General features: G+C 66.1%; 1 protein-coding gene across 1 annotated transcript; it reads right to left on the reverse strand.

Annotated features, from left to right (window-relative positions):
* Positions 1 to 4483: 4483 nt before the first annotated feature.
* On the reverse strand, positions 4484 to 21355 carry SLC12A5 (solute carrier family 12 (potassium/chloride transporter), member 5). The gene is made up of 28 exons (XM_010569724.1): positions 21067 to 21355; positions 19593 to 19791; positions 19130 to 19238; positions 18747 to 18878; positions 18401 to 18547; positions 17742 to 17796; positions 16577 to 16707; positions 16136 to 16377; positions 15845 to 16056; positions 13332 to 13499; positions 12180 to 12278; positions 11947 to 12004; positions 11044 to 11218; positions 10058 to 10176; positions 9637 to 9735; positions 9391 to 9510; positions 9103 to 9207; positions 8853 to 9021; positions 7798 to 7993; positions 7546 to 7715; positions 7335 to 7466; positions 6995 to 7102; positions 6697 to 6819; positions 6429 to 6616; positions 6089 to 6103; positions 5362 to 5495; positions 4736 to 4846; positions 4484 to 4596 (listed from the first exon to the last, which is right to left on the reverse strand). Exons 1-27 carry the CDS (start codon positions 21353 to 21355, stop codon positions 4755 to 4757), a joined length of 3786 nt encoding a protein of 1261 aa, XP_010568026.1. The 3' UTR covers positions 4484 to 4596; positions 4736 to 4754.
* Between the last annotated feature and the right edge of the window lie 4360 nt (positions 21356 to 25715).

A 25715-nucleotide genomic window follows, 5' to 3' on the forward strand; every position in this document is an offset into this window, starting at 1 on the left:
ATTGCTCTGCACACAGATTCTCTAAAACACAAAGCATACTAGGTCACTACGTGTCTATTGAAATATTGCACTCGAATAAAAGTCACTTGAATGGACGCAGAACATCTAGCTACAGTGATTAAAAGATTATTGAATGAACTGACTTTGTGATAACATTCATAACAAATATATTGCACATGTAGCACAGAAAGTGTTGTAACCAGCAAATCTCAGACCATTTTTGGTCTTTCTGCTAGTTTTTAGTCCTGCTACACAGAGGAGGGTCTTGACTCTTCTAGTGCAACTCTTACCCTTGTGCAGTATCTAGTCCTTCCTCTCGTCCAGCCACGGACCAACACCAACCCAGGCTGGATGCTGCCTGTGCCTCCTCTAAGTGCTGTCTTGTGGCTTGTTGCCTGCACCGCGTGGTGGCTGCAGCGATGTGAGCTGCTGCCACCGCTGCTGCTGCTGCCGCGCGCAGGGGCCTGCGCCTGCCCAGCTGACAGGGATAGGGCAGCTCCCTGCTCAGGGCTCCCGCAGCAGGAACTGGAGCGTACGCCATCGCTGGCCCAGTGCTGCGTGCTGGCCGAGCGCGGCCGTGGGTATGTGTGCTCCCCACCTGCTGCGGGCCACGCTTCCAGCCTGCCGTCCTGGCGGGTCGTGTCTGCTCAGCGCTGCTCCCGGCAGCAGCCTGCCTGTGAAACAAACTTGGGGGGTCAAGACCTTCCTGTCTGGAACAAAAACCGAAAAGTGTCTGCGCATGTGCCAAGGAGGAACTTGCATGTCTACCAGAGGAGGACACTGTCTTCACCAAGGTGGAACGGCAGAAGGGTGCTCCATGGGGAAACTGAACACTCACAGAGGCCAAACGTGCAGGGCTGGGTTTGTAAACTAACATGCAGTGCTGTCTGCTAAAACTGGCCCTCTCCAGCCAACGGCGAGTGAGAACTCGCTGTGGAAACCAGCACCTTTCTTGCCACAGCCAAATTTTGCCTGGCAGGGGTGTTGAAGCAGTCCCTGGCTCTGTCTAGAGCTGTGCCCCTGCTCTTGCTGGAGGATGAGGAAGGAGAACACCTTTTTTGAGCAGTAGTGATGGAATGAGCTCGCCCTCCTGCTCCCTGGGGGAGCCGGGACCGCGGCTTTACTGTCAGGTTGAAGTGGTGCTGAGGGGGAATGGGATCTATTGGTGATGCTGGGGAGACAATGAAGCAAACCTCTCAGGGGAGAAGCATGCCCTGGCCTGCTGTCACCGCTGCTCTGCAGACCGTCATTCCCTGCTACCCCGTACCTGCGGCCAAAGGAAGAGCTCTTTCCCTTGACACTGCCGTGGGTGGATGCTGTCTGGCTTCAGCAGAGGCAGGCGCTGGTGGTGGCTGCTGCTGCGCATAACCTGCCTCTGCGGTCAGGCCCTCGGTGCTGACCCCATCCATGTGCTGGGGCGGGAGGGGACTGGGCTCGCTGCTGCAGGACAGAGCCCACAGCTGCAGGCCCAGCGGCACGGCCAGGCAATAGCCAAGCTCTAATTAGAGGGTGACCGCAGGGAGCGGGGCGGCATCTTTTGAAGAGGCAGAGCAGCTGGCAAGCTTTCTAGGCCCAACAAGCACAGTGCTAGCACATGAGATGAGGGGGCAGGTTGCTATGCGTGCCTCCCCCATTGCTGCAGAAGTGCCTCAAATAATTTTTGGGAGGCTGGAAACAGCATGTGAGCTTGTGTGTGGTGGTGTAGGACCAGCTCCAAGGGGCAGAGCAGCTAGACACTGGCAAATCCTGGTTCCCGTGGGGCTGCCCTTCCCAAAGCTAAAGGAACTTTTCACTTGCAGACACCTGCCTGCTCTTCCAACAGCTCCCTGAGCAGCTGAGGCAGCGGCAGGATCAGAGAGTGCTGCCCTGTGTATCTGCACCATTCATCAGCCCTGTGCTGATGAATGCATTCATCACTCCCCTGTGCTGAAACCAGGTCTCAGCTCACCCTGACACTCACCTCCTGTAAATGCTGAGCTCCCCATGCCCTTGGGACTAGCTTCCACGCCAGAGCCTGCAACACAGACCGATGCAGCTGTGCAGGTAGCTGAGCTACCATGGCAGAAAGTCTGGCTGTGGCTAGGGCCGCTGCTGGAGAAAAGGGAGGCACTTTGGGAGTGATGGAAATGTGGGAACAAGGTATGAGCAGGCACAGATGTGCAGCTGGGGCTTGGTTTTGGTCTGGGAGTGTGTCCAAGTAGTATCTTAAAGCGAAAAAAAAAAAAAAAGATATCAAACCACCTACTGCTTTTTATCCAAGCAGCCCCAAATAGCTTCAGCCTGGACCTGGAGTAGAGGAGTTCTGCAGAAGGAGCAGGGACTGGAGTCGTCCAGTGCAGAGACTTTCCTGCTCTCAGGCAGGCAGGAGCCGAGGGCTGCAGCCGCTCTCAGCGGGCAGGAGGGACGGGCAGGCAGGGGGCTGGACGCTGGGACCAGCCAGGGCTGCCTGTGCCGGGCAGGAGGCAGCTGCTGCCAGGCCACCCGTGGGGATGCTGCGGCAGCACCCGCTCCGTCTGCGCCGGCCGGGAGGCTGCGGGTCACGCGGCACCTGCTGCGGTGCTGGGCGGCATTGGGGAGCGGTTTGGGGGGGCCGAGGAGGCGAGTGCTTCAGCGCGGGGGCTCAGCTCTGGCCAGGGGACAAAGCGCTGCCGCTTCGGGCCAGGCTGGAGCAAAGCAGCCAGCACTGCCGGGAGAGGGCAACTCTTAGCAGGCTGCACTTCGAGTGGAAGCTCAAATCTGCTGTGAAACAAGTTCAGAAAAGTCTGTGACTTCTTTTCCCTGAAAACTCTTAAGAAGCTAAATTGAGAAGAGAATGAACCTGCGACCTGGCCCTTTCCCAGGGGCTGCCGGTGGCCGGGGAAGGCTGCAGCCTCCACCACCGCTCCAGAGCGCTTGGTGCGACGGATGGGCGCCCGTTTTGTGCAGGAGCAGCCCGTCTCGGCTCTCCGTCCCCACGGCCTGGTGCTAGCAGAGCCCTGCATCTCTCAGAATAGATATAGATCTCTATATATAGACTTCATCTGGTTCTATTAACATAAATATGATCACTTTAAAAATACACGTACTGTATTATGTACACTATGTACATGGGGCCGGGGCGGGCACCGGCAGGCGCCCTGGCTGCCCTCGGCACCGCTTCCTGCGTGGTTCCTGGAACCGTTCACATTTGTTAAAAGCGCCTCAGTTTCTCTGTCATGAGAGATGCTGGGGGGGGTGGGGCAGGGGCCGACGAAGGGGAAGGGGGCGACCCTGCAGCTGCTGCCAAAGGTAAGACGTGTTTGAATTGTCCTGGTGCGCCCCGCTGCCTGCTGCGGCGTGGGCCAGCGGGAGGGGACAGGCTTTGGGCTGCAGCGGCCGCGTGGCCGGTGCCTGGGCCGCCCTGGCCAGCCGGGTGAGAGAGTGCCGTGATGCCGGGGGACGGTGGGACCCCTACAGCCACCCCTCGCTGCGGGGTCTGGCCCTGTCAGACCAGGCAAACGGACTTTGCATATGTTAAAACTACGCACGGATCCGGACTTTCCTACAGCCCCACGGCAGCGTCTGCCACTGGGGGGGCCAGGTTAGCAGCGAAGCCCTGGGGAGCAGCAGGGAACACAGCGGAGCGTGGGGGGGGACCCGGACACACGTGCAGGTGCGGGAACCAGCTGGGCTGGCCGGTGCCGAGCCCCCGGTGCCCCCCGGTGTGGTGTGGCGAGGGAGCAGGGGCAGTGCCAGGCTGGGACAGGATTCCTCTGCACCCGGGACAAGAGGAGGTGCTGGGACCTCGGGGGGTCAGCGGCACCCACGCAGCTCCAGCGGCCGGAGAGCGGCTCCGGCTCACGCTGTACCGCGGCGGGGCCTCTGCTCGGCTCCTGCCACCGCAGCTCCGCGCCTCGACCACAGCACAAGCACCGGGAGAGCACCAGGGCAGAGAGAGCCTGGAGTCAGTGGGGAGGGGGACAGGGAGCACCCCCCACCCACCCCAGGCCAAGGCTTGTGCTGTCACGGGATTGCTGCGCTCCAGCACCCGACCCCCCGCGGCTGCCCCCCACCCTCTGCCCCCTCCAAACCATCACGCTGCATCTCCGCAAGCTTGGCCCACGGCCTCCAGAGACGGGCTGCGCCCAGGCAGCGGAGAGGTGGGGCTGTCCAGGCCCATCCTGGCGAGGGGTGGCTGGGGGGGGGGGCGGCGCTGGGGGAGGCAGCCCCCGATGCTGCTGGAGGTGGGGAGAGGAGCGTCCGGCGAGGGAAGCGTGCTGGTGGCCTCTCTCTTCTCCCAGCGCCTCCACGGGGAAGCAGGGCACGGGTGGCGGGCGGTCATAGGGTGCAGGGCGCAGGCGCGTCCAGCCAAGCTCCGCGCAGGGGTAGCGGCACGGCGGGGCTGGGTGTCCGTCTCTGCACAGCCACCCTCCTGCCCGGCCGGGGGCTGCAAGCAGCAGTGCTGGGGCTGGCGGCGGGGCTGGCCCTGCCAGGGACGGGCGGTGGCGTCAGCGCTGGGCTCTGGTGCTCAGTCCGCGGTACACTGTATATATTTATATATAAACAAGGACAGCAGTGCTGTGATGTTGCAATGAGGAACAGCTGCTCTGGTGCTGGATGCTCCCGGAAGATCTGGTGCTGCAGTTCGAATGGAGAGATCAGGGGCACGGCCAAAGCCAGGTGAAGTTTCTGCGCACCGGCTGCCATCAGGCCTTCCCTCCTCCCCTCCAGGAGCACGGTGCAAAGGGGTGGCGGGGCTCTCAGCGTGCAGACAAACCTCTCTGGCGCGCCGTGTTTCAGGAGTAGATGGTGATGACCTCCCGGCCCCCACCACGCACCAGGAGCACTCGGTCCAGGTGCTCCGTCAGCACCTCCAGGAACTCCATGTCTGCATGGCCGTCAAGGAGGACCACCGCCACGACGGAGCAGGGGGACAGCCCCGTGCCATCCCTGCCTGGCCCCACGCCTGGGGAGCTGAACCCACGGCACTGACACCCCGCACCGGAGCTGGGAGCTGGTGGGGTCAGTCCCAAGCCAAGGGGATGGGAGAGCCCACCCGCCCTGGCTTCGCATGACGGGCACCGTGGCTGAGCCCATCCCAGCAGACAGCCGAGCCCCGTGGATCTCTGCCCACGCCCCGCACAATGTGCCGTCATGCTCATGCGTTCAGGTGCAATGTCACGTGCCCCCCACCCGTCCCGCATGCGTCAGCTCTGCCGGACAGGCAGGCTGGTGCCAACGATGGCTGTCGGACCCAGCTGGGGGAAGGGGGGGGGGGGGGGCCGGGCTCAGGTGCTAAACTGGTGCCTCTTGGCACTCGCCTGCAAGATCCACCAGCTTTGGGGGAACCGCAGCCCCCTGCTGCAGAGAGGGGTCTTGGTGGCGGCCCTCTGGGAAGGATACAGTTCTCATCCCCTTTCCGGTTGCGGGGAGGCCCCGGCATGTTCAACAGGACCAGCTTGGCGTCCTGGGACTTCTTGACGATCACCTCGTTGAGCTTCACAGCTGTGTGCATCCTCCGCACGTTGGACTGGTTCCTGGGGGTGACAGCACGTGTGGGCACAGGGACGGGCACAGCCAGCCTCTGGTGCCACACCAGACCCAAGGGACCACAGGGAGGGCTGGTCTCCTGCCCCAGAGGGGTCTGGGGCTGGGCTGCAGCACGAGCTTGGGGCACAGCAAGCTTTGCCTGGCATGGCCGCTGGCAATTCTGAGCCTGCACTGGCAGCCGTGAGCTGCAGGGCCATGCATGGTGCCCACTGGCAGTGGCAAACCACGGCTGCTCGGGGCCGAGCCATGTGGGAGCGAGCAGGAGCAGACGGCGCGAGTGTCACCGCAGGTGCCCGAGCCCAGGCTGCCAGGAAGCTGCCGGCAGCGTAACGGGGCAGACGGGGAGCACGCGGCACGGGCACCGTGCAGCGTGCAGAGTCTGCGCAGGGGTTGGCAGCCACAGCCCCCGCGTGCCACCCGGGCGAGCCGTCTAGCGCTGCGCCAGCAGCAGCTGTCGCAGCACACTGAGCCGCCCTTGTGCGTTGGGGGCAACCCCGATGGCTCCGGGCGTGTTGCCCCGCAAGTGGCGACCTGGGTCCCCCCACCCTGGGACCCGGCACCCAGCCAAACCCAGACTTACAGGTTCTCCCACTCCCTGCCAGGAGCACAATGGGGCCAGGGGAGAGAGAAAGAGAGAGAAAAAGAAGAGGTGAGTGCCGGCTGTGCACCCCAAGTCCCCACAGTGCATGCTGCCCCATCCCTCGCCGATGCAGGTCTGTGTGGGGACCCCACTCCACCTCCCACCTAGCCCTTCCCCAGGGGCAAGCTCAGGGCACCCGGGCTGCTGGACCCCCTTCTCAGAGCAGGGACTAAACTGGTGCTGCCAGGGCCCTGCCTGCACCCAGCTGGCTGGGGCGGGCAGGGATGGCTGGGGATGCGGGGCATAGGTGGGAACTGGGTGGCAGCATGTGGGGCCGTACGGCTTCATGTTGAAGAAGTCCTTGATGCCCTCAGGGCTGACAGGGCTCTTGCTCTTGTTCTTCTCGGCGACAGATTTCTCCTTGGTCCAGGTGAGATGCACCTTCTCAGGTGCCGTCTCCACCTCATCACCAGGGGACTGGGAGCTGCTGGAGAAGGTGGTGGCGTTTTTGTCATGGATGAGCTGGACCTGCAGAGAGGAGAGGGGGACGGTAGGCACGGGCCGGGGCCAGCCACCTGCCTGGGCCGCATCCTGGCACAGTCCCTCACCTCCTCCTCTGGCTTCTCCTCGCCATCCCCCACTTGCTCCTCGGGGACACTTAGGCGCAGGCGCGTGTTGGCTGGGTTCTTGCGCCGGATGGAGCCACGGGACTCGTCCGTGATGCTCTGGATCTGTGTGGGACAGGGTCAGCCAGGGGAGCAGGGCAGAAGAGGGCTTGGCTGGGCAGACTCCAGCCTGCAGCCCCGGCTCCCCAGCAGGATGAGTGCATAGAGCTGTGGGGCTGCTTGGTCAGCAGCACAGCCACCATGGGGGCTGGATCCCACCCAGACTGTCCTGCGGCCTCACCTCCCGCTCCCGCTCATTCTTGGTGAGGTGCATTTGCTTGAGGATCTGGGAGCGCTGCTCCATCACCAGCGTCTTCTCGTAGGTGTAGGCGGAGATGTCGCTCTCGTGCTGTGGGTGGAACCGTGGGGCAGGGTGAGCTGCACGCACTGCTCCTAGCCTGGCCCTGCATGTCTCGGTGGACCTATGTGTCCCTGTGGTTCTGTGTCCTGCTGTGGAGTTGCATGTCCCCACCATGGTGCTGCGTCCCCCCTGATGGTGCTGTGCCCCTGTAGCAGGGTCTGTCTGGCTCTCCCACGCGCAGCATCCCAGACTGCGGCATGTGCCCCATCCCAGCACTCACCATCTCCACCACCTCCACCTCCGCGGTGATGCGCAGGTGGTACAGGAATGTGGTCAGGTCCTTCTTCATCTGGATGCTGTTGTCGTCCATCTGCGCCACCGTGAAGATACGCATCTTGCACTTGCGCCAGACCTGCGAAGGAGGGAGGCATGGGCATAGCTCGGTGGGGTCAGCCCCGGACCCCCGCCCCACACTGCGGGGCCCGAGCTACCTTGTGGTGCCGCAGGAGGAAGGGCAGCAGCATGAGCATCCCCCCATCGTGGACGATCCACCAGACATCGATGTGGCCCTCCGAGAACCGCTCCTGGTTGCCCGGGAACATGGCGACATTCTTGGCCACCAGCAAGGCCAGGTGCCCAGCCGTGGTCTCTCGCACCAGCTCTGGGAGGGGAAGGGCCACATCAGCCGGGGTGGCTCACAGCCCCCCCCCAACCCAGCAGCATCCGCCCTCCGTGGTGCCTACCGATGAAGTTCCTCCAGGTCTGGTGGTCCTCCTTCTGGCGCCAGCTGCGGGGCCAGCCCACCAGCACCGTGTTGTGCTGCAGCCCCCCCAGCCCGCTGGACTGGATGAGGTGGGACATGCCGTCCCGCAGGTTGGACGAGATCACCACCTGGCAAAAGCCCTTCACCTTCTCCGCTTCCATCAGGCGGCGGATGGACTAGTGGTGAGAGAGGGAGGTCAGAGATCGCAAGCACGGCAGCCGCCAGCCCTGGCAGTGGCACCCTGGCCAGGCAGGGTGCAGGGTGCGGGGTGTGGGTACAGGGTGCAGATTGTGGGGTGCAGGTCCCCACAGGGTGCCCAGGTCTTTGTGCCCCATGGCAGGCCAGGAGCTCCGGGCTGGGGGGGGCTGAGGCCCGATGGTGAGCGGAGCTGGCACACGGCTCTGTGCCATGCCGAGTGGAGGGTGTCCCTGTGCCAGGGCTCTGACGGGCGGTGGAGCAGCAATTAGAGTTATTTACTTAGAGAAATTATAACATGTCTGCATGGGAGAGAAACTGTTTGCTTCCGAGGGCTTAATCTCATTAACACGCTGCCCGGCTGGCGCGGAGGTGAGGGAGGGTGGGGAGGGCTCCTGCTCCAGTGGGGAAAGGCTCCTGTCTCCCACCCTGCCTGGCACTGGGGCCATGGGGAGGGTTGGGTGGCAGCGGCTGCAGGGGCTGCAGGGGGGCTGAGGGGCTTCTCAGCCCAGCAGCCCCTGGCCAGGCACCGTGCTGTGCCATGCTGTGCCAAGCCCTGCAGCAGCTGGTCAAGACTGGGACCAGTGCCCAGCTTGTGCCTCTGGCATCTGGGGAGGGGGGCAGGGGTCCGGAGGTCCCTGTGATGCTCTGAACACCAGTGAAGCATGGAGTCTTCAGGCTCTGCCTGGTGCCACCCCACTGCTCTCCTGGCCAGCTGAAGGCACCAGCCCCATCCATGGGGCAGAAGTGCCCCTGGGCTCCTGGGGACGGCCGTGGGCACCCATAGCTGGCAGATCCCAGCCCGGCATGGTCAGCGGCCCCGGTGCAGGAAGCTCTCACCTCCTCTGCCCTCTGCGCCTGCGGGTGGTTGTCCAGGAAGGTCCCTTCCAGCACGGAGGCCACGATGGTGAGCCCCTTGCCAGCCTTGAGCTGTGACGTGAAGGACAGGAGCTGCGGGTGCACCACGTTCTGCTCCTGATCCCCGCGGACCAGGACCAGCAGCTGCGGCCTGGAAGGACAGTCCTGTAGTCAGCACCCGCGCCCCGGCCAGCCCCCACCCTGGCCCCCCCGGTCCCCAGCCTGGCCTCACCTCCAGTTCTTGGTGTGTGGGGGCCCCTCCTCTAGCCGCAGTAGGGCGTAGCGGGCTGCGCTCAGGGACAGCCCCCGGATCCCATCACCCCACTCCTTCTCCGCCCTGTGGGAACCAGCAGCTTGTAAGGGATGCCCATGGCTCTGACCACGGAGCACCACACTTGCACCCCGGAGCATCCCAGGACGAGCAGCCCAGCGGAGCTCAGCAGCCCACACTGAGGGGCTGAGGCACCGAGGGGCGGCTGTCAGCGCTGGCCAAGGTCTGCGGCACTGCGGCCACCCTTACCCGCGGTACTCGATGTATTTGTAGATGAGGCCAGCGATCAGCATGGCGACCAACGCGTAGTACCAGGAGCAGATGAACATCAGCGCTAAGCAGAGGCTCATACCCAGGAAGGACAGGGTCCTGCAGAGAGCCCGGCACTGTCAGTGCGCCCTGGCCCCCGCAGCGCTACCGGGGTCCCTGGCCTGGGGTGGCCAGGGGGGTGGCAGGGCACCGCGCCCCGTCTGTTCCCATCCCGTCCTGGCTCACCAGTGGTAGTAGCGGAAGCGGGGCCGCCAGTTGGGCGTCCGCAGCAGGGTCTGCACCGCACATGCCAGGTTGACGAACATGTAGCACATGAGGAAAAACCTGCAGGAGAGAGCATGAGGCTGAGCCGGGCGTGCCGGGCTGGACTGGGGCTGCAGCCGGGCCCCACCGCACCTCCCGGCCCCGGGGTAGCGAGCGCAGGCGCAAGCACTGCCGATGGACCAGGGAGCTGGGGTCGCGGAGCAACAAGGTCCCAGTGCTGGCCGAGGAGGGGCCCTGGGCTCCCTGTGGGGCTACCCTCTTCCCGGGTGTCCCCCCCCCGGGGAGCAGAGACCCCCCACACGCCACCCGCTTGGCCAGGATGAGGGGGCGCGGGCCCGTCTGCCGCTTGCGAAGGTGCGGGTGGACAGAGCATGCTGCCTACATGGAGAGGATGGGAGCCACCTCGTCCAGGGAGGCGATCAGGATGCCGATCTCGCAGATGCAGGCTGTGAGCAGCAGGGCCCACGTTGGCTCCCCGTTGGCTTTGCCGTGGCCAAAGACCTGGGAGCGAGGAAGGGAGAGGGACTCGGTAGGGCTCTGCAACACTGGCACCATGCAGCCCTGGGCAAGGGTCCTTGGCACAGTCCGACGGAGCCGGACCCTCCTGGGACCACACAAGCACCGCCACGAGCTGGTGCGCATCCCGAGCCAGGTCCCGCCGGGGGAATGATCCCGGGACTGGCGGGGCTGGCTCCCACTGCCGGTACAGCCCCCTTCCCAGCAGACCCCACAGCCCTCCCTGCACCCAGAGCAGCCCTTGTCCCCTTGGGACCCCCAGCCGGTAAGGAGGCCCAGCTCAGCCTGGCCACAGCTGGTGTGGAGTCGGGCACCCGGTGCCCAGGATGGACACGCTGCCCGTGCACAGCAGCCCCTCCTGCAGCTGCGGGGACATGGTGGGGGTCTGGGCACGAGGAGGGGGGCCAGGGGTGCGTGTCTGGATGCATTAGAGGGTGCGGGCAGCGTGAGCCAGCGAGAGCTCGGGCTGGGGCTGGCAGGGTGAAGGAGGGAGGATAAAATTAGCCCGCTCTTCCCTGGGGGGGAGCTGTCGGGTTGGATTTGGAGAGATGAGGTTGTGAGAACGCGTCTTCAGAGAGCAGATAAAATATGAAGCGGCACGGCAGCGGGGGGAGGGGATCCTGACCTTTCCCGGCACTCTCCTCCCACCGACACCGCAGCCAAACTCCCCCCAAGACAGCCCGGCACAACGCCGGCACAACGCCGGTGCCAGCGGGACGCGGACATGGCAGCTGGGCTGCTCTGGCAGGCGGCGGTGCTGGGAGGAGGCAGCGCAGGTGTCTGCCGGTCTCCCACACTGGTGGGAGCCGTGGGCGCTCAGGGCCGGCAGTGCTGGGCTTGGGGGATGCCTACCCTGAGGAAGGGCACGATCCCGTCCCTGGAGATGGCTTGCAGGAGGCGGGGGGCTCCTGTGAGGCTCTGCAGACCGGCCCCACACGTGGAGAAGAAGGAGCCGATGACAATGACCCACGGGGATGGCCATGCCAGGGTGCCAACCACCAGGTTCCCGTTGACAGCTTCACCAAACCTGTGGGACACGAGCATCACCTGTGGCTCTGTCCCATGGCTGAGCCCCAAGAGCGCCAGCGCTGCGGTGGCACAACCCAGCCCCCCGGGCAGGTCTGCCACCGAGGGACACCACCGGGGAGGGGTGTGTGTGAAAGGACCGGGGAAGGACCCTGCCGTGGCTGCTGACAGCCCCCCACCACCCACGGGGGGTGAGCAAGGGAATGGGGTCTCAGGTAGCTGGGGGTCTGTCCCCATCCCCCTGCCTGTGACTGTGGCAGGGGACGAGGGAGAGGTGTGGGTCGGGGGCTCCCCATCCCCTGTGCTGGGAGGAGACCTATTAAGGCTGCGTGTGGTTGGATCCTGTTTGTGCTGGTGCTGGCGACCCAGAAGTGTCACCTGCCGCGTGCAGCCAGCTGGGCTGCCCCAGATACGCAGGCAGCCCTGCCTGTTGACAAACAAGCGCGCTGCCTGCAGCCCTGGAGCGGGAGGAAGGTCTGCGGATGTGCAGCAAAACATGGCCAGGGCACACACAAGCCCCAAAAGCCCCCCCACCCTGGCACTCTCACCACGGGAGCCCCACAGACCCTTCAGTGCCACCCCATCCGCCCAGTGTGTCCTGGCTGCAGCCCCCCCCTCACACCCCCACCTCCCCCTGGGGCTGCCCCTGCCCCAGACCATTCCTGGGAGCTGCTCCTGGGGGCTGCCGGGCTCCCCCACATCTGCCCTGCATGGCCCCGGGACACTCACTTGTCACGCAGGACGACCCCCTCAATGCACGCCCCAAAGAGGACAACGGAGCTGATATCTGCCAGGCGGTCAAGGAGAACCAGGAGGACACAGAGTGCCTGCTTGCCCCCCGCCAGTAGGGTGCTGGGACCCCCATCCCAGCCTGGCAAGGCACCTGAGCAGGTTGGCCCCGCAGAGCAAGCCCACCCACCCTCAGCCCCATGGCCCAGGCTCAGGCGAGCCCTGGAGGATACAGACCGCAGAGGTGGTGGCGATGGCCAGGATGGTGCCTGTGGGGATGGACTTCTGGGCGTCCCGCAGGTCTCCAGAGCGGTTGGAGCCAGCCATGATGCCTGAGGAAAGAGGGGACAGTGTCATGGTAGGCAGAGTCGCAGCCCTTGCCCGTCCAAGCCGGCAGAACGGCTCATGCTGGGCACCATGCGAGCCCTAGGCATGGCAAGGCACCAGCTCAGCGGTGTGCCAGGACGGGGAGCGGGCACACAGCTGGCAGTGGAGCAGGCACTGCCATGGCTTGGGGCCCCCAGCCCACTCCCCTGTCTCCCCAGCACTTCCCCCCCCTCCGAGCCACTGACTGAGGCCATTCAAGGATTAGGCTCAAAACACTCTTAAGTGACTTGTCTCATTAGCCTTTAATTAGCTCAAGTAGGGATGGTGACTGCAGCAGTGACCGGGACAGGGTCCAGCCCCGGGCGCTGCTCTGGGAAGGCAGGAGGCCAGGCTGGGACACAGCTCGGCAGGTTCGGCACGGTCTGAGGGACGACCCGCACTCCTGCTGTGGCAGCGGCCGGGGCGGCCATCCCGCCGTGCCCGGCAGGGCAGGACCCCGCAGCCGGGACACGGCCACCTGTAGCTCAGCCTGCATCACTGAGGGGACATACACCGCGCAAAAAACAGGACCTGCCAGTAAGTGGGCACTGGGTGGGAGAGCGGCAGGGTCCACGCGCCGAGCAGCGTTGCAGGGCCCATCTGGCTGCCGAGACCCCCGCAGCGCCAGACCCCGCCACCGATCGCCATGCTTGGGACAGCCCTGGGGGTCCCGCTGGCTCTGGCACCAGCGGAGCAGCAGGCAGGACCTGGCGGCTGCACCCCGCACCAGCTTCGCAGTGGGACTGGGGCGGGGAGGGGGGGGCTCATCCGCCCCCGGGGAGCTATAAATACCGGAGCTGCGGGACGTCAGCGCAGCGCCGAGCGGCACCATCAGATCTGGAGCGCGGGTGGCCGCGTGGGAGGCGCGGGCGGCGATCCACCCCCACCCCCACGCCACCGACGCCGACGCACCCAGCGCGGGGGGCAGGCGCACGTGGGGCTCCGCGGGAGCGCGCCCGGTGGCACGTGTGCCAGCCGGTGCCTCACGGCACCCGAGTGGGGCCGGCGGCGGTTCCGACCTGTGACCGAGGGGAAGTAGATGCCGACGAGCAGGGTGAAGTAGGAGGTCATGTCGCTGAAGACGTAGGGCTGGTCCATGTCCACCGGGGTGTCGGGGGGGCTCACCGACGGCAGCCCCCGCTTCTCCACGATCACACCCTTGGTCAGGTACGAGCTCCAGAGGTTCTCTGGGAGGAGGCAGGAGGCCGGGCAGTGCGGCTGGCATGAGGAGGTGCCAGGGAGCCGCCTGCACCCGGCACAGCACCCTCCGGCCCCACAGCCCAAAGCGACGGAGCACCGGGGTGTCCACCACTGCCTCTGCCCGCCCCAGCCTCGCTAAGCAGCTGGCATGGCCGGCAGCCAGGGCTGCTGGCATCTGGCGGGCGAGGGATGGGGCATCCCTGGCCTGTCACAGATGTGCAGAAACACCGGACTGGGGACAGGCCCGGCAGCGCGGGTGGGCGACCAGAGCAGGTCCGTCCTGCCGCTGGCATCGTCCCTGCAAGATACTGGAGCAGCTGACATGGGATTGCAGTAGCAAATAATTAAGAGGGTAATATAATTAATGCTGATCAACACAGGTTTAAGGAAAGTGGATCGTGTCAAAGTAACTTGATAATGTTTTTGATGGGATTACGAGTGCAGGGCTGATGTAACAGGCTTACTGTCCCTCCGCGTGCTGCCTTGGCCGCAGATCGCGGTGAGAAACTGGAGCAGCATAGAGCAGCCAGCGCCTGGGCATGGCGGGGAGAGGCTGACAGCCCTCGGTGCGGCATTGCGAAGGGACTGCTGAGTGGGTCCAAAGAGGCCCCAGAGGGACCAGCCAGCCCTCAGCACCCAGCACTGAGCACCCCTCCCCGGCCACGCGACCTCCCCTGACCGCTCTCGGGTGACAGACAGGGCTGGCCCCCACTGACACAGCCCTGCCCAACTCATCCTCCCAGAAAGGCATTTTTCTCCCCGCAGGGAGACCCAGTGCCTACAGCACAGCCAGCCCCAGCCACATGTGCCGGGGCCACGTGGTGACACCCCATCTCGAGACACTGCCAGCCTGGTCACCCTCGCCACCAGCTGCCCCAGAGCCAGGTGCTGGCTCTGCCCCGCACACCCCAGGTGCAGGAGCATTTGCTGTCTGCTGCCCTGACAAAGACTGGCCGGGCCAGGCGGGGGGGGTCTGTGTCCCCTCCCTGGCAGGACCACTGGCAGCAGGAGCAGGCTGTACCCAGCAGCCAGGGACTCCTTATCTGCCCCATGAGACCTCAGCGTGGGATGCCATCAGGAGCCTCCCAAACACCCAGCGAACACGCTCCATCACATCACCACGATGTGGCCTGGCAGACGTAGTGCCAGGCGCCACACACTTAGTGAAGCCTGAGCCCCCACACCTGGTTCTACACAGCCACGGCGGCAGGGACGGGCTGGAGCGGTGCCGCAGCCGCTGTGGCGCAGTCTCAGCCTCGGCACCCGGTGGAGATGCAACCAGGGCTGCTCCCCCGGCAAGTGCTAGTCATGCCCGGCCACCCCAGCCTCTACCCTGCTCTGTGGGACCTGCCAGAGATGGAGCTGCAGCAAGCTCACTGCATGCACCCAGCGTGCTACGAGGCCAGCACAGCCACTGTCCCGACACCCAGTCTGGCACCACAGGAGCGCCCGGCCCGGCTGCTGCACTGGGGAAGGGCTGATCCTGCTCATGGCTCCACAGGCAGGGAACCCGACGGAGTGCTGCGCTCCTGAGCCCCAACACCCGGCCCGGCCCGGCAGCGCCCAGAGCAGATCCTGCTGCCACGGCCCTGCGGAGCAGAGGTCTGCAAATGCCCTCTGAGCGTAGCACAGAGCATCGGCCTCTGCCACCTGCTGCGGAGTGTGAGGACCTGGCAAATGTACCAGCAGCTCCGAAAAAAACAGGTCAAAAGTGGCTCCTCCCAGCAAATTCACGAGTTTTTCTGCGGCCCTGGCCACTCTCCCGGTGCGGCTGCGGCCACAGCAGCAAAGTGCCCCCAAGGGGCGATCACTCCTCATGAAACCTCAGATCAATACCAGCCTTTCCAAAGGCCAAGAGGAAGCAGAGGGAGGATTTATTCCTCCCCAGCCTTTGGGCATCCTTCAGAGCCATCCTGTTGTGGTCTGGCTGGCACAGACCGCACGCGGGCAGACGCAGCACCCAGCTCAGTCACACGGTGCAGGAGTCCATCCTGCTGCCCAGCATGGCGTGAGCCCAGCTCGCTGCGCCCAAGGGCCAGAGCAGCCCACGGCAGGGATCGCCCACGTGCCCCCTCACCTGGACCCGGCACTGCCCACCCAGCCCCACACCACCAGCCTGCCATGTCCGACGGGCCGGCCGCATACACACAATGGCCCCCTGTTGCACTGGCCCCTCCACCAGCCCTGCTGGCAGAGCTGCCCAGCAGGCACAGCCGTTGCCCCACCACAGCTCCCCTGGGGCTCATCCTGTGCCTCCGTCCCCATGCCCGCATCCCCACGCCTCCATTCCCGTTCCTCTGTCCCCGTGCATCTGTTCCCGTGCCGTGCTTACCTTGGATGAGGCCGCTGGCAGCGCCGGGGATGCCCTCGATCTCGGTCACGTTGTTCATGGTGAAGTACTCATCACAGGTGGCGTTGAGGAAGCGGGAGGTGCAGAAAAGCTCCCAGAGCTTGGAGCCCACCGTCTCGTTCCCCTCCACCACCATCTTGGTGCAGAGGTCGAAGCCATGGCGCGAGAGGGTCCTGTTGCCCAGGAGGCAGATCCTGGAGGGGGTGGGCAGGCACTCAGCCGTGCGCCTGTGCACCCCAGCCCCGCTGCAGCCCCGTGGGACGCTGTACTCACGGGAAGCTTGGCGGGTCGAAGGCTGACTTGATGACACCAGCGTAGATGGCGAGGATGGAGAGGATGACACAGCCCAGGAAGACCAGGGCAAACTTGTTGACATACTTGACCCCCACGAACACCACAGTGGCCATGCAGGTCAGCACGCAGGTGCCGTACACGCGCATGTTGTTGAGCATTGCGGCCGCCTCCCCACTGGCATCCTCTGCCTTGAAGATGGCCATGGCTGGGAAGATGTAGGCCTGGGAGAGAGTCATAGCATCACTGTCTGGCTAATGGCCCCATGGAGGCGACTCCAAGGAAGGGTCCCTCAGCCCCACTGCAAAGCCTCAGCTCCCTGATGGGTCACGAGGAGTGGGCAGCATGGGCAGGCAAGGGTAGAGCTGCTGCGCCAGGATCTGAGCCCTCAACACTGTGCAGGGGGAAGGACCAGGCACATACCAGCAGGATTTCGATGGTCCCCAGGATGTACATGGCGCCGGCAAAGGTGGTGCCGAGGTAGAAGCAGAGCCCCACAGCTCCACCAAACTCAGGTCCCAGGGAGCGCGAGATCATGTAGTAGGAGCCACCCGCTGCCGGAGAGAGTAAAACTGGGTCCTGGCCAGACCCCAGCAGGACCCCCAGCCCTGCCAGGCATCCCTGAGGGCAGGATGGAGCTGGGGCAGCCCTGGACCCTGCTGCAGCACAGAGCAGGACGCAGTCTCCAGGGCCCCGGAGCAGCAGGAGTGACTGCACTGGCAAAGCCATTCCCTGGGACCCCAGCAGTCAGGTGTGATGGCTGCAGGGACACACATCCCCTGGGATGCCAGACAGGTGCTGGAGCCCCAGGGACATGGGCCCTGCTCCATCCTCCCAGAGGAGCGCTTAGAGCCAGGCTGCCACGATCAATGGTCCCGCTGTGGCAGCAGGATGATAAATACCTTTAATTATGCTCTGCACTGGGGCTGTCACTGCCGTGCCCAGCCCAGTGGACTAGCTGGGCTGGCACAGCTTGCCCGCTCCCAGCTCCCCCGGGGCTCTGTGGGGTTGGGCATGCTCTGGGGGAGGCAGCCCAGGGGCACGCACACAGCCAGACCCCCCCAGTGCCTCCCCAGGGGTAGAGACTGCACACAGCAGCGTCCTCGCGTCTGGCGCAGCTTGGGGAGGCTGGCAGGAGAGGCCACCCCACCGCCCAGCCCATGGCGCCCTGCTCCCCATCCTCCTGCCAGCATGTCTCCCTGGCTCCCGCGCGGCCTCGCCAGTCTGGCAGAGGGAGGAGCCGCGGCTGGCGGCTCTCGCTGCCATCTGCACCTTGCGGCTCTGGGGACGGGTGGCAGCTCCAGCTCCGTGCTCCCCCTGGGCCACGAGGAACCCGCGCGGGCTGGTGGCAGAAGGCTAGGGAGCGGCTGGCGGTGACGTCCGCCCTCCCGAGCGCGGCGCAGGGCAGCTGCAGAGCTTGGCCAGCATGGCCCATGGAGCGGGACAGCCTTGGGGGATGCTTTCTGTTTTCCCAGCCCTTTGCCATGCTTGGTCTGGCCCTTCTGGGGCACAGGGCTTCCCGCAGGAGCCTGACCCAGGAGGGAGCCAGTTCCCTTCACCCCGACACACACACACACACGGGCTCTACCTGGCACCACACCGTTGGTGGCAATCGCACTCATGGAAATGGCAGTCAGCATTGTCTGTGGGAAGAAACACAGTGTCAGCACCTGGCAGACCTCCCTCCTCGCTGGGGCAGGGGTACAGGGGAGTGGGAAGGGAGAGCTGGGGCCATGCTGGGACATGGGGCTCCCTGGGGCCATGCTGAGATGTGCCACAGGGCCGGGATGCCCACGGGAGAGCCGGATGGATGGATGGACCAGCAGGCAGGTCCCCTTGGAGGGACCAGCAGCACCGCAAGGGGTGGGGGGTCCCCGGACTGCCCAGGACACTGCCCATGTTCATCCCCACCAGCCCCTGCCCTGGGGTCACTGTCCTGGCAGGATGGCTCGCTGCAGCACTGTGTGCAGGGCCAGGGCAGGGACCCCCCACCACCACAGCCCCCCCCCGCATGGCAGCTACGATCTGGGTCGCCATTTGAGCACTGTTTTGCTGCTGATTCCTTTGGGAAGCCGAAGGTTTCTCCTTGCTGTGAGTGGGGCAGGGGCAGGGGCAGGGACAGGGACAGGGACAGGGACAGGGACAGGGGCAGGGTGGGCTGGCAGCTAGTGCACCTCTCCACAGCCTGGCCAGCTCAGCTGGTGACCCCCAGACCGCAGGTGAGGCCAGCGGGGGACCGTCACTCACACAGGAGCAGCAGAGGAAGACCATGCAGAAGGACTCCATGATGCCGGCGATCCCCACCACCCAGGTGAGGCGCAGGAAGAGAATGACTCCAAAGATGTTCTGGAGGCAGGGCAGGTAGACGCCCATGAAGGTGCCCATCCGTGGGGCCTGCCAAGGGAGCAGGCAGCCATCAGGACTCATGGGCCTGGCTGGCAGAGGAGCGAGGGGTCCCGCTCCTCCTGCAACGCAGCCAGGGACCCCTGGTGAAACCACCCAACGGCAGGGGCTGAGGGACCCGGCTGTCCCCAGGGCAGCCCGTGGCCCAGCACTGCACAGGCAGGGGCTGCGTCCCTCCCGAGTCCCTCACCTGCACTGGCTTCTTCTTGCCCCCGTCATTGTTCTCAGCCTCCTCGTGCTCCCGGCTGCCCTGCGGCAGGTTGGTGTAGTTGGCCAGCCCACTCAGCAGGGACGAGACCATGGGGCTAGTGTCCATCTCCTCCTGCAGAGAGCAGAGCCCCGAGGAATGAGGACATTCCTTCGGGACCCTGGCCAGCCCTGGGACCCGGGGAATTCGCCAGATGCTACCCAACTGCCCATCCCGCCGGGCATGGCTGTGGAAGCTGGGGGACCCTGGCCTGGGGCTCCAGTGTGTCCTGGTGCCCAAGACACAGGTCACAGTGCTGTGGGACAGCTGCCCAGCTCAGCTCCCTCCCCGGGGACCCTCCCCGCCCCACCGCCCATGCACCCTACCTCGAAGAGGGCCATGTTCTTGCCATCGTACTCTTTGCCCTTCTCCAGGTCCGTGCTGTTGATGAAGGGGCTGCTCTCCTTGGGATTGCCATCGCCTGCAGAGATGCCGCTGGGTCAGCCAGGCAGCCCCTGCCCCAGCCCACACTGGGAGAGCATCCACCCCGCAGGGCTAATGCTACAAGGGGTCACGGCTGCACCCCAGCTCCCGCGGAAGGGCTGCGGGGGCCATGGGCACCATACTCGCGCCTAATGCCAGCGCAGGCAATGGCAGCCCTGCGTCCCAGACACCAGCATCGCCTCCCGTGCCACGCACGGGCAGAAGCTGCCCATCCCCAGGAGCCATGTACTGCCCTGCCCAGCCAGGCCGGCGCGCGGACCCACCGGAGCGCATCCACGCAGTGAGGTGAGCGGTGTGGATCCAGGGGGAACCCTCCCAGCGGGACAGCTGGCAGCAATAACTCACGGCGCAGGGTGCCTGCAGGTGAGCGCACCGGGGCTGCCCGCAGCACTGCGTCTGCAGGTGCAGGATGCGGCCGGCTGCTCAGCGTGCCACCGTGGAGGGGGACGGTCCCGGCGCGATGCCTGGGAGAAGGGCGAGCGGCCAGATGTCTGGTCCTGCTCCCTGACGTGCACTACAGAAGCAGGGGCAGCAGCCTCGCCGGCTGCGCCACAAGGCGGGGAGGCAGCCGGCAATGCCACTGCTGAGGGCAGGCACTACTGCTCTGCCTGGGGCAGAGGAGCCGCCTGCAGCGGCGCAGAGCCCGCAGAGCTGCTGGGACAGGGCCGTGGCTGCTCGCTGCATTAACAACCTCGTGCAGAAGAAACCCGGAGTCGGCTTAACAGCAAGGAAAACAGCCGAGCTGCAGAGCAGCAGAAATAAATCAGGCTGGAAATGGAGCGGCAGCGAGGATGGTGCCGCCGGAGTGGCGCAGCTCTGAGCGGAGGCCCAGAGGGGAGGGGGGCAGGGGCCGTGTGGGCGTGGGGAACCAAAGGACATGGTGCTGGGCAGAGTGGCTTGGCGGTCGACGGCCTCCCACGGCACAGGGAAACCGGGGCAGCCAGGCCTGGTCCCTGGCTCTGGGCAGGAGCAGAGGGGGTCCCCGCCACACACCCATCCCCGCCACCATCACCCCGCAGCCAGGGCACTCACACTGCTGGCAGCAGCAGCACTGCCGGCCAGGCTGCCTGCCCAGGCAGGGTTACAGACCTGCTCTGCATCCTGGGCCCAGGGTGAGAGCCATCCCCTCCACAGGCCTTAAGCGTGGAGCCCGGGAGCACCCAGGGGCACAGGGGCTTCCCATGGGCCAGGGCGGTGCAGCCACCCACGCACCACGGCAGCCCGGGACAGACCCCGCAACTGTTTGGAGCAGCCCGGTCCTTTGAAGACCGCCTGCCTGCTGCCAGTTGACTCATATTCGGGATCCTGGGAGCCGTTTTGCCTGTGTGCGGTGGTGATTCACCATCTGCAATTTCCCCGGCAGACGTGGTGCTCCTGCCTGACCGGGAGGTGAAGCCCCAAGCGCCGCAGGTGATGCCGACCCGCGGGTTGGCCTTCTGCCTCCCGCCGGTCCCCGGGCTCCTCCTGCATGGAGCGGCGGGGCAGCAGTGTCCCCAATGGCGCAGCCAAACTGTGGGGCAGAGCCCACAGGCTCTTCTTGTGCAGGAGTGGTCATGGCGGCAGCAGTGGGACACCCTGGCCCACGGGTCCAGCCGGCCTCACTCCAGAGCCCTCTCGGATGCATGCCCAGCACCATGTGCTGAACCGCCGACTCATGCCGTGCCCCATGTCCCCCACCGAAGGGTGCGCGGGGGATTATCAGCATGGACCCAACGTGATCCTTGCTCTGGGTTTGGCCTAAAGCGCCGCACCCAGCGCTCATTAGGTAACAGCGGTGGCGTGGGCTGGCACCTACCCGCTCGCCACAGCTCCCACCCACCTGTACCAGCTCCGGGGACGTTCCACCGCCAGTCAAGGGGGCTGCCCTCCAGGCCAACGGCGCACGGGCGTGAGGGCGCGGGACCGGGGGTGTCCGGAGCCCACCTCTGCGCCTCAGGACCGAGCGGCGCCTCGGGGGCACGGCACGGGGGGCAGCCTGGCGGGGCGATGTGCTCGCAGCCTGGCGGGGCGAAGCCCTGGAACCCCACCGGGAGAGCGGAGCCCGCGGGGGCCTCGCCTCGCCTCGCCGCCTGGTACCCGACCGACGACATCACCGTGCTGGTTTCCATGGCAACGGCGAGCCACGGCCGCCTCGGCTCCCGCTCTTATGTAACGGCGCAGGCGGCCGGACGCCGGCCCCGCACAGCACCCGTGCCCCGGCCCACCAGCACCCACCGGACGGCGCGGCCGAGCCCCCCCGGGCCTGGCACTGCCCAGCTCCTCCCGACAGACGCCAGCAGCACCCCGGGGTGCCCACGCTCCAAGCCACTGGCACCACAACGGCACCCAAACCTCGCAGCCCCTCCAACCCCCCGGTCCGGGGCACTGCCCTTCTCTGGCACCGCAGGGCCCATGGCCCCGGGCCGGCATCGCCCAGGCTGCCAGGGCCGGCCCTGGGGGCACAGGAGCCCCTCGCCAAGTGATGCCGCCGGGAAAGGCCCCGGCAATGGTGGGAGGTGGGGGAACACGGGGACGTGCACATGGCACAGCTCCGGCGTCCCCGGGGCACAGCTCGGGGTGGGGGGGGACCCTCGGCCACCCGCCTCACCCCTGGCCCCCCCAGGCTGGAAGGAGTTAAGCGCCAGGGCCGCGGGGTCCCAGGTGACAACGCGCTCCCCGCTCCTGCCGGAGACCATTTTGCCGCAGAGGGGCCGGTGCAGCCTCTCCCCGGCGGCTGCCACGGGATTTGTGCGGGCAGGGGTAGGCAGGGGCACTGCAGCCCCCCCCCCGGGCAGGGCCCCCCCATCCCCCCCCCCCCCGGCCAGTCCCCGCCCGGCGGCACGGAGGGGGTGACACCTCCCGGCCGCGGGGACACGGGGGGGGGCCACTGCCGGATGTCCCCCCAGCCCCACCAGCGCTCACCGGGCCTTGCCCATGGCCCGCTTCCCCGGGGCCGGAGCGCAGGATGGGGCTGGGCAGCGCCAAGGCCGGGCAGCCCGGTGCGGGAGAGGCAGCGGGAGCGGAGCAGAGCCGAGCCGTGCCAGGCTTCGATCCCGGCGCTCAGCCGCCCCCTTCCCCAGGGATCACTCGACATGAATCGGCCTTTTAATTTGCTGCGGCGGCTGGAAGGGCTCGCGGCGGGATTGCTGGCAGGAACCCGCAGCCCCGCGGAGGGCACCACGCAGTCCCACTCGCGGCAGGCCTTACCGCTGGCCCTGCCAGCCCGGGGCATCCCAAAACTGACCCCACTGCCCGCCCCGGCAGCCCAGGCCCCCAGAGCCAAGGGACCATCCATGTGCCTCCGGGAGCTCGCCTGCCCCACAGGGCTGCAGCACCAGCCACGATCTGATTCCCTAATGGCTTTTTACTCAGCCCTAAATTGGGTTGGGAAGCGTCACGTCCCTTATCCCAAATCCTCCCTAATCGCTTTACATGGTGCAAGGCACCGAGCACTGGCTGGGGGGAGCCCAGGCATCCAAACCCTACAAGCTAATTAACCAGAGCTGCTGCCAGAGCTGCTGCCTGCTCCTGCCTGGCCACGGCCAGCCTGTCCCCTCCACGGCACACTGCGAGGGCCAGCTCCCTCACGGCCGCCACATACGGTGAGCCCTGGCCAGGGACATTGGGCGCTGGGGCTGCGGCACCGGCCAGGAGGAGCAGCAGGCCAGGGGGGATGTGGTGGGGGCAGCCCTGGCCCCACGCTCCCCCTGCGCCTCCATTTGTGCTCCTGCAGGGCCCCAGGGCCTGCTGGATGCTGGCACAGGGGTGCTGACAGCTTAGGGACCCCCTGTGTGGGCCTGGCCGCTGGCCCCTCCTGCGCCACCTCCCCCATGGGGCTCCCACTCGCACCCCGCACCGGTCCCACCAGCCTCAGGGGCAGCAGCAGTGTGGCGGCTGCTCACGGCACCCAGGGACGCCCTGGGGCTCCCTGCAAGGTGCGCAGGGCACCTTGACTTTTGCCAGAGTGTTCGACAGCACTGGCTGGCGAGCAGCCTCCTCCAGCTCCTCAGGGCTCTGCCTGCAGCCAGCAGCAAGGGGCACCCCAGGGTGACCCCGGTGAGCACACGGGTGAGCACGTGGCCCTGTCTGATGTCCCCAGCTGCTGCCATTTCACAGGAGCTGCTGGCTGGTGAGGCTAAGGTGCTGTTCTGTCACCCCCAGCCATCAAGGGGATTCGGCCACACGTCCACTGGCCTGGCCCTGGGCTGCTGGCCTGGGAGTACCTAAGGCAGATGAGGATGGCTAAAGGGCCCTTATGGTGGCTGGCACCTCTGCTCCCACCCAGGCTTCCTTTTCCCCTGAGCAAGGGTATCTGCCAGCTGCCCTGGACAGGGTAACCTCAGAGAGGCCACGGAGCCCTGTGCCCCTCACCAAGGGGTCCGGCTGCAGCTCTGGTGGCCGGAGCAGCACTGGCTCATGCTGGCAGTGCATGCAGCAGTGCTGTCTCCCGGCTGCAGCGTGGTGGTGGGGTCGGGTAGGGTGGAATGGGGTGGGGAGAGGTGGGATGGTCCCCCCACCCCAGGGCTGCGCGTCGCCCCTTCAGCCAGCAGGCACAGCAAGTGGCCTTTTGGGCTGGATTCTTTCACTGCCTGACCCAAATTGGACCAACTGCTACTTCAGACCTATCCTCTTCCTTCCTAAACCTGGGATTATCCTCCCTTTGATCAGCCGGCCCTGCAGGCGCAGGATTTCCAGCACAGGCGCTTTGGCTGGCTGCGTTTAAACAGCTTCCCAGATTCTCACACAGCCCGAGCCCTGCCTTGGAAATGGCCATGGACACAAGCTGCAGCAAAGCCTCCTGGCCCTGGGTCTCCCCTCCTTGGGCACCCTGGTGTCTGCAGGCTGGGGTGCCGGCACAGCAGCCTGCAGCGGGGCTGCGTCTGACATTTCCACACCCCAAACAGAGCGTGCATGCTGCCAGCCTGGACACTGCAGGCAGCAGCCCTGCCTGCTTTCCCCGCTCCCCACCACCTCCCCAGAGGGTCTGCCACCAGCCCAGCCCTCGCCGGGCTGCCAGGGCTGGAGCCCTTCCAGCCCTTGTCATGAGGCTCTCACAGGCTGTCCAGCACAGGGACCTGCAGCGGGGATGCTGCTTGGCCCTTCCAACAGAAATGACCTAAGTAAGTGGCACCCAGGGCTTCAGCAGCTCTGCTGGGCTCGGCAAGTCACTGGCCGGCCAGTGCTGGAGCAGCCGGCATGCGTAGGGGGGCCCTGCTGGCATGCAACAGCTCTGCCACCCCCCTGGGGCGTCCGTGGTCACTGCAGACAGATCCCGCACAGGGAGCTTAGTGCGACCCTCGGGGGGGGGGGGGGTAATCCCACGCCCCCCCGCAGCAGCTGCCCTCAGCATGGGTACAGGGGGCTGTACCATCACCCTCCCCACAGATGCTTCCCTGCTCTCCCAAGCCCCCCAGGGCCCCCACTGCCTCCAGGCCCATACCCGCCAGCCCACAGGGCACGATCTCGCCAGGCCCAGCTCCAGGGGCAGTCTGCCTGGTCCATCTGTAGTGGCACCATGTCCAGCCCTCCCACCAGACCCCAGCAAGGCAGAAACGCCTGCCACCAAGCCGCCGGCACTGCTGCACTGATAGAAATGCAGCGAGTGGGATAGATCCTGGTGCTGCAGAGGGCAAGGGGAGGGCAAGAGCCCAGGGAAGGGCACAGCCGAGGGCCAGCACAGCTCCCCCCAGCCCAGCAAGATGCCCCCAGAAGACTCCTGCCAGCCCTGACCTTGAGTGGAGCTGTGAATAAACAAGCAAATAAACAGGTTCAGGTCGGCAGAGCGGAGCGAACACCAAAAGCCTCATCGTGGCTGTGCCCAGAGCCTCGCTGCAGGCAGCCAGGGACTTACGCAGCGACTGCCAGAGCTGGCTGTCCCCTCCTGGCTGGGGCTTTCAGCAGACCCCAGGCAGGGACCTGGTGGGAGGCTGGGGAGAGTCAGAGAGGCACCGCAGGTCCCCTCGGGCACATCACTGCCATTTCCCTGGCTCCAACCCATCCCTGTGCCCGACAGAAGCACCTGCAGGAGAGGGTGCTGCGTTGGCCCAGCTGCCTGGGCACCTGGGGCTGGACATGGCCCTGCAGGGGCCCAAGGACCCTCCACAGCAGCTCGGCTGTCGGTGGGTGCCCCGGCAAGAGCTCAGGCCACAGCGCCAGCAGTCACAGGGCTGCTGCCAGGGCCTGGTGGCCCCACCGCCCGCGGGGCTGCAGCCCCGGACCCTCGCCCACAGATCGCAGCGGCCCTGCCTGCCTGCACTGCGCCGGGGCTGCAGCATGCCCGGCACGGCACGGGTTGGCAGGGAATGGCACAGCTCAGACCGACTGGCAGGGCACGGCACGGGCTAGACCGAGCGGGGCAGCTCGGCTCGGCTCGGCTTGGCACGGCATGGCACGGCTTGGCACGACAAGGCTCGGCACGGCACGGCTCGGCACGGCACAGCTCGGCTGGGCGCTGCAGAGCGCAGCGGCCCCGGGGCGAGCGGCTCCCGC

Source organism: Haliaeetus leucocephalus, unplaced genomic scaffold, assembly GCF_000737465.1.
Source record: "Haliaeetus leucocephalus isolate CR32 unplaced genomic scaffold, Haliaeetus_leucocephalus-4.0 Scaffold273, whole genome shotgun sequence".
Taxonomy (NCBI): Eukaryota; Metazoa; Chordata; class Aves; order Accipitriformes; family Accipitridae; genus Haliaeetus; species Haliaeetus leucocephalus.

What these genes read in the sequence shown, in the direction of transcription:
- SLC12A5 (XM_010569724.1), bottom strand. Translation starts at nt 21,355, where the DNA reads ATGGAAACCAGCACGGTGATGTCGTCGGTCGGGTACCAGGCGGCGAGG. An exon ending in CACCAACGGTGTGGTGCCAG is followed by an intron (nt 16,708 to 17,741) that starts GTAGAGCCCGTG and finishes TCTCTCCGGCAG; the next exon opens with CGGGTGGCTCCTACTACATG. An exon ending in GTGGCTCCCATCCTCTCCAT is followed by an intron (nt 9,736 to 10,057) that starts GTAGGCAGCATG and finishes TCTCTCCTGCAG; the next exon opens with GTTTTTCCTCATGTGCTACA.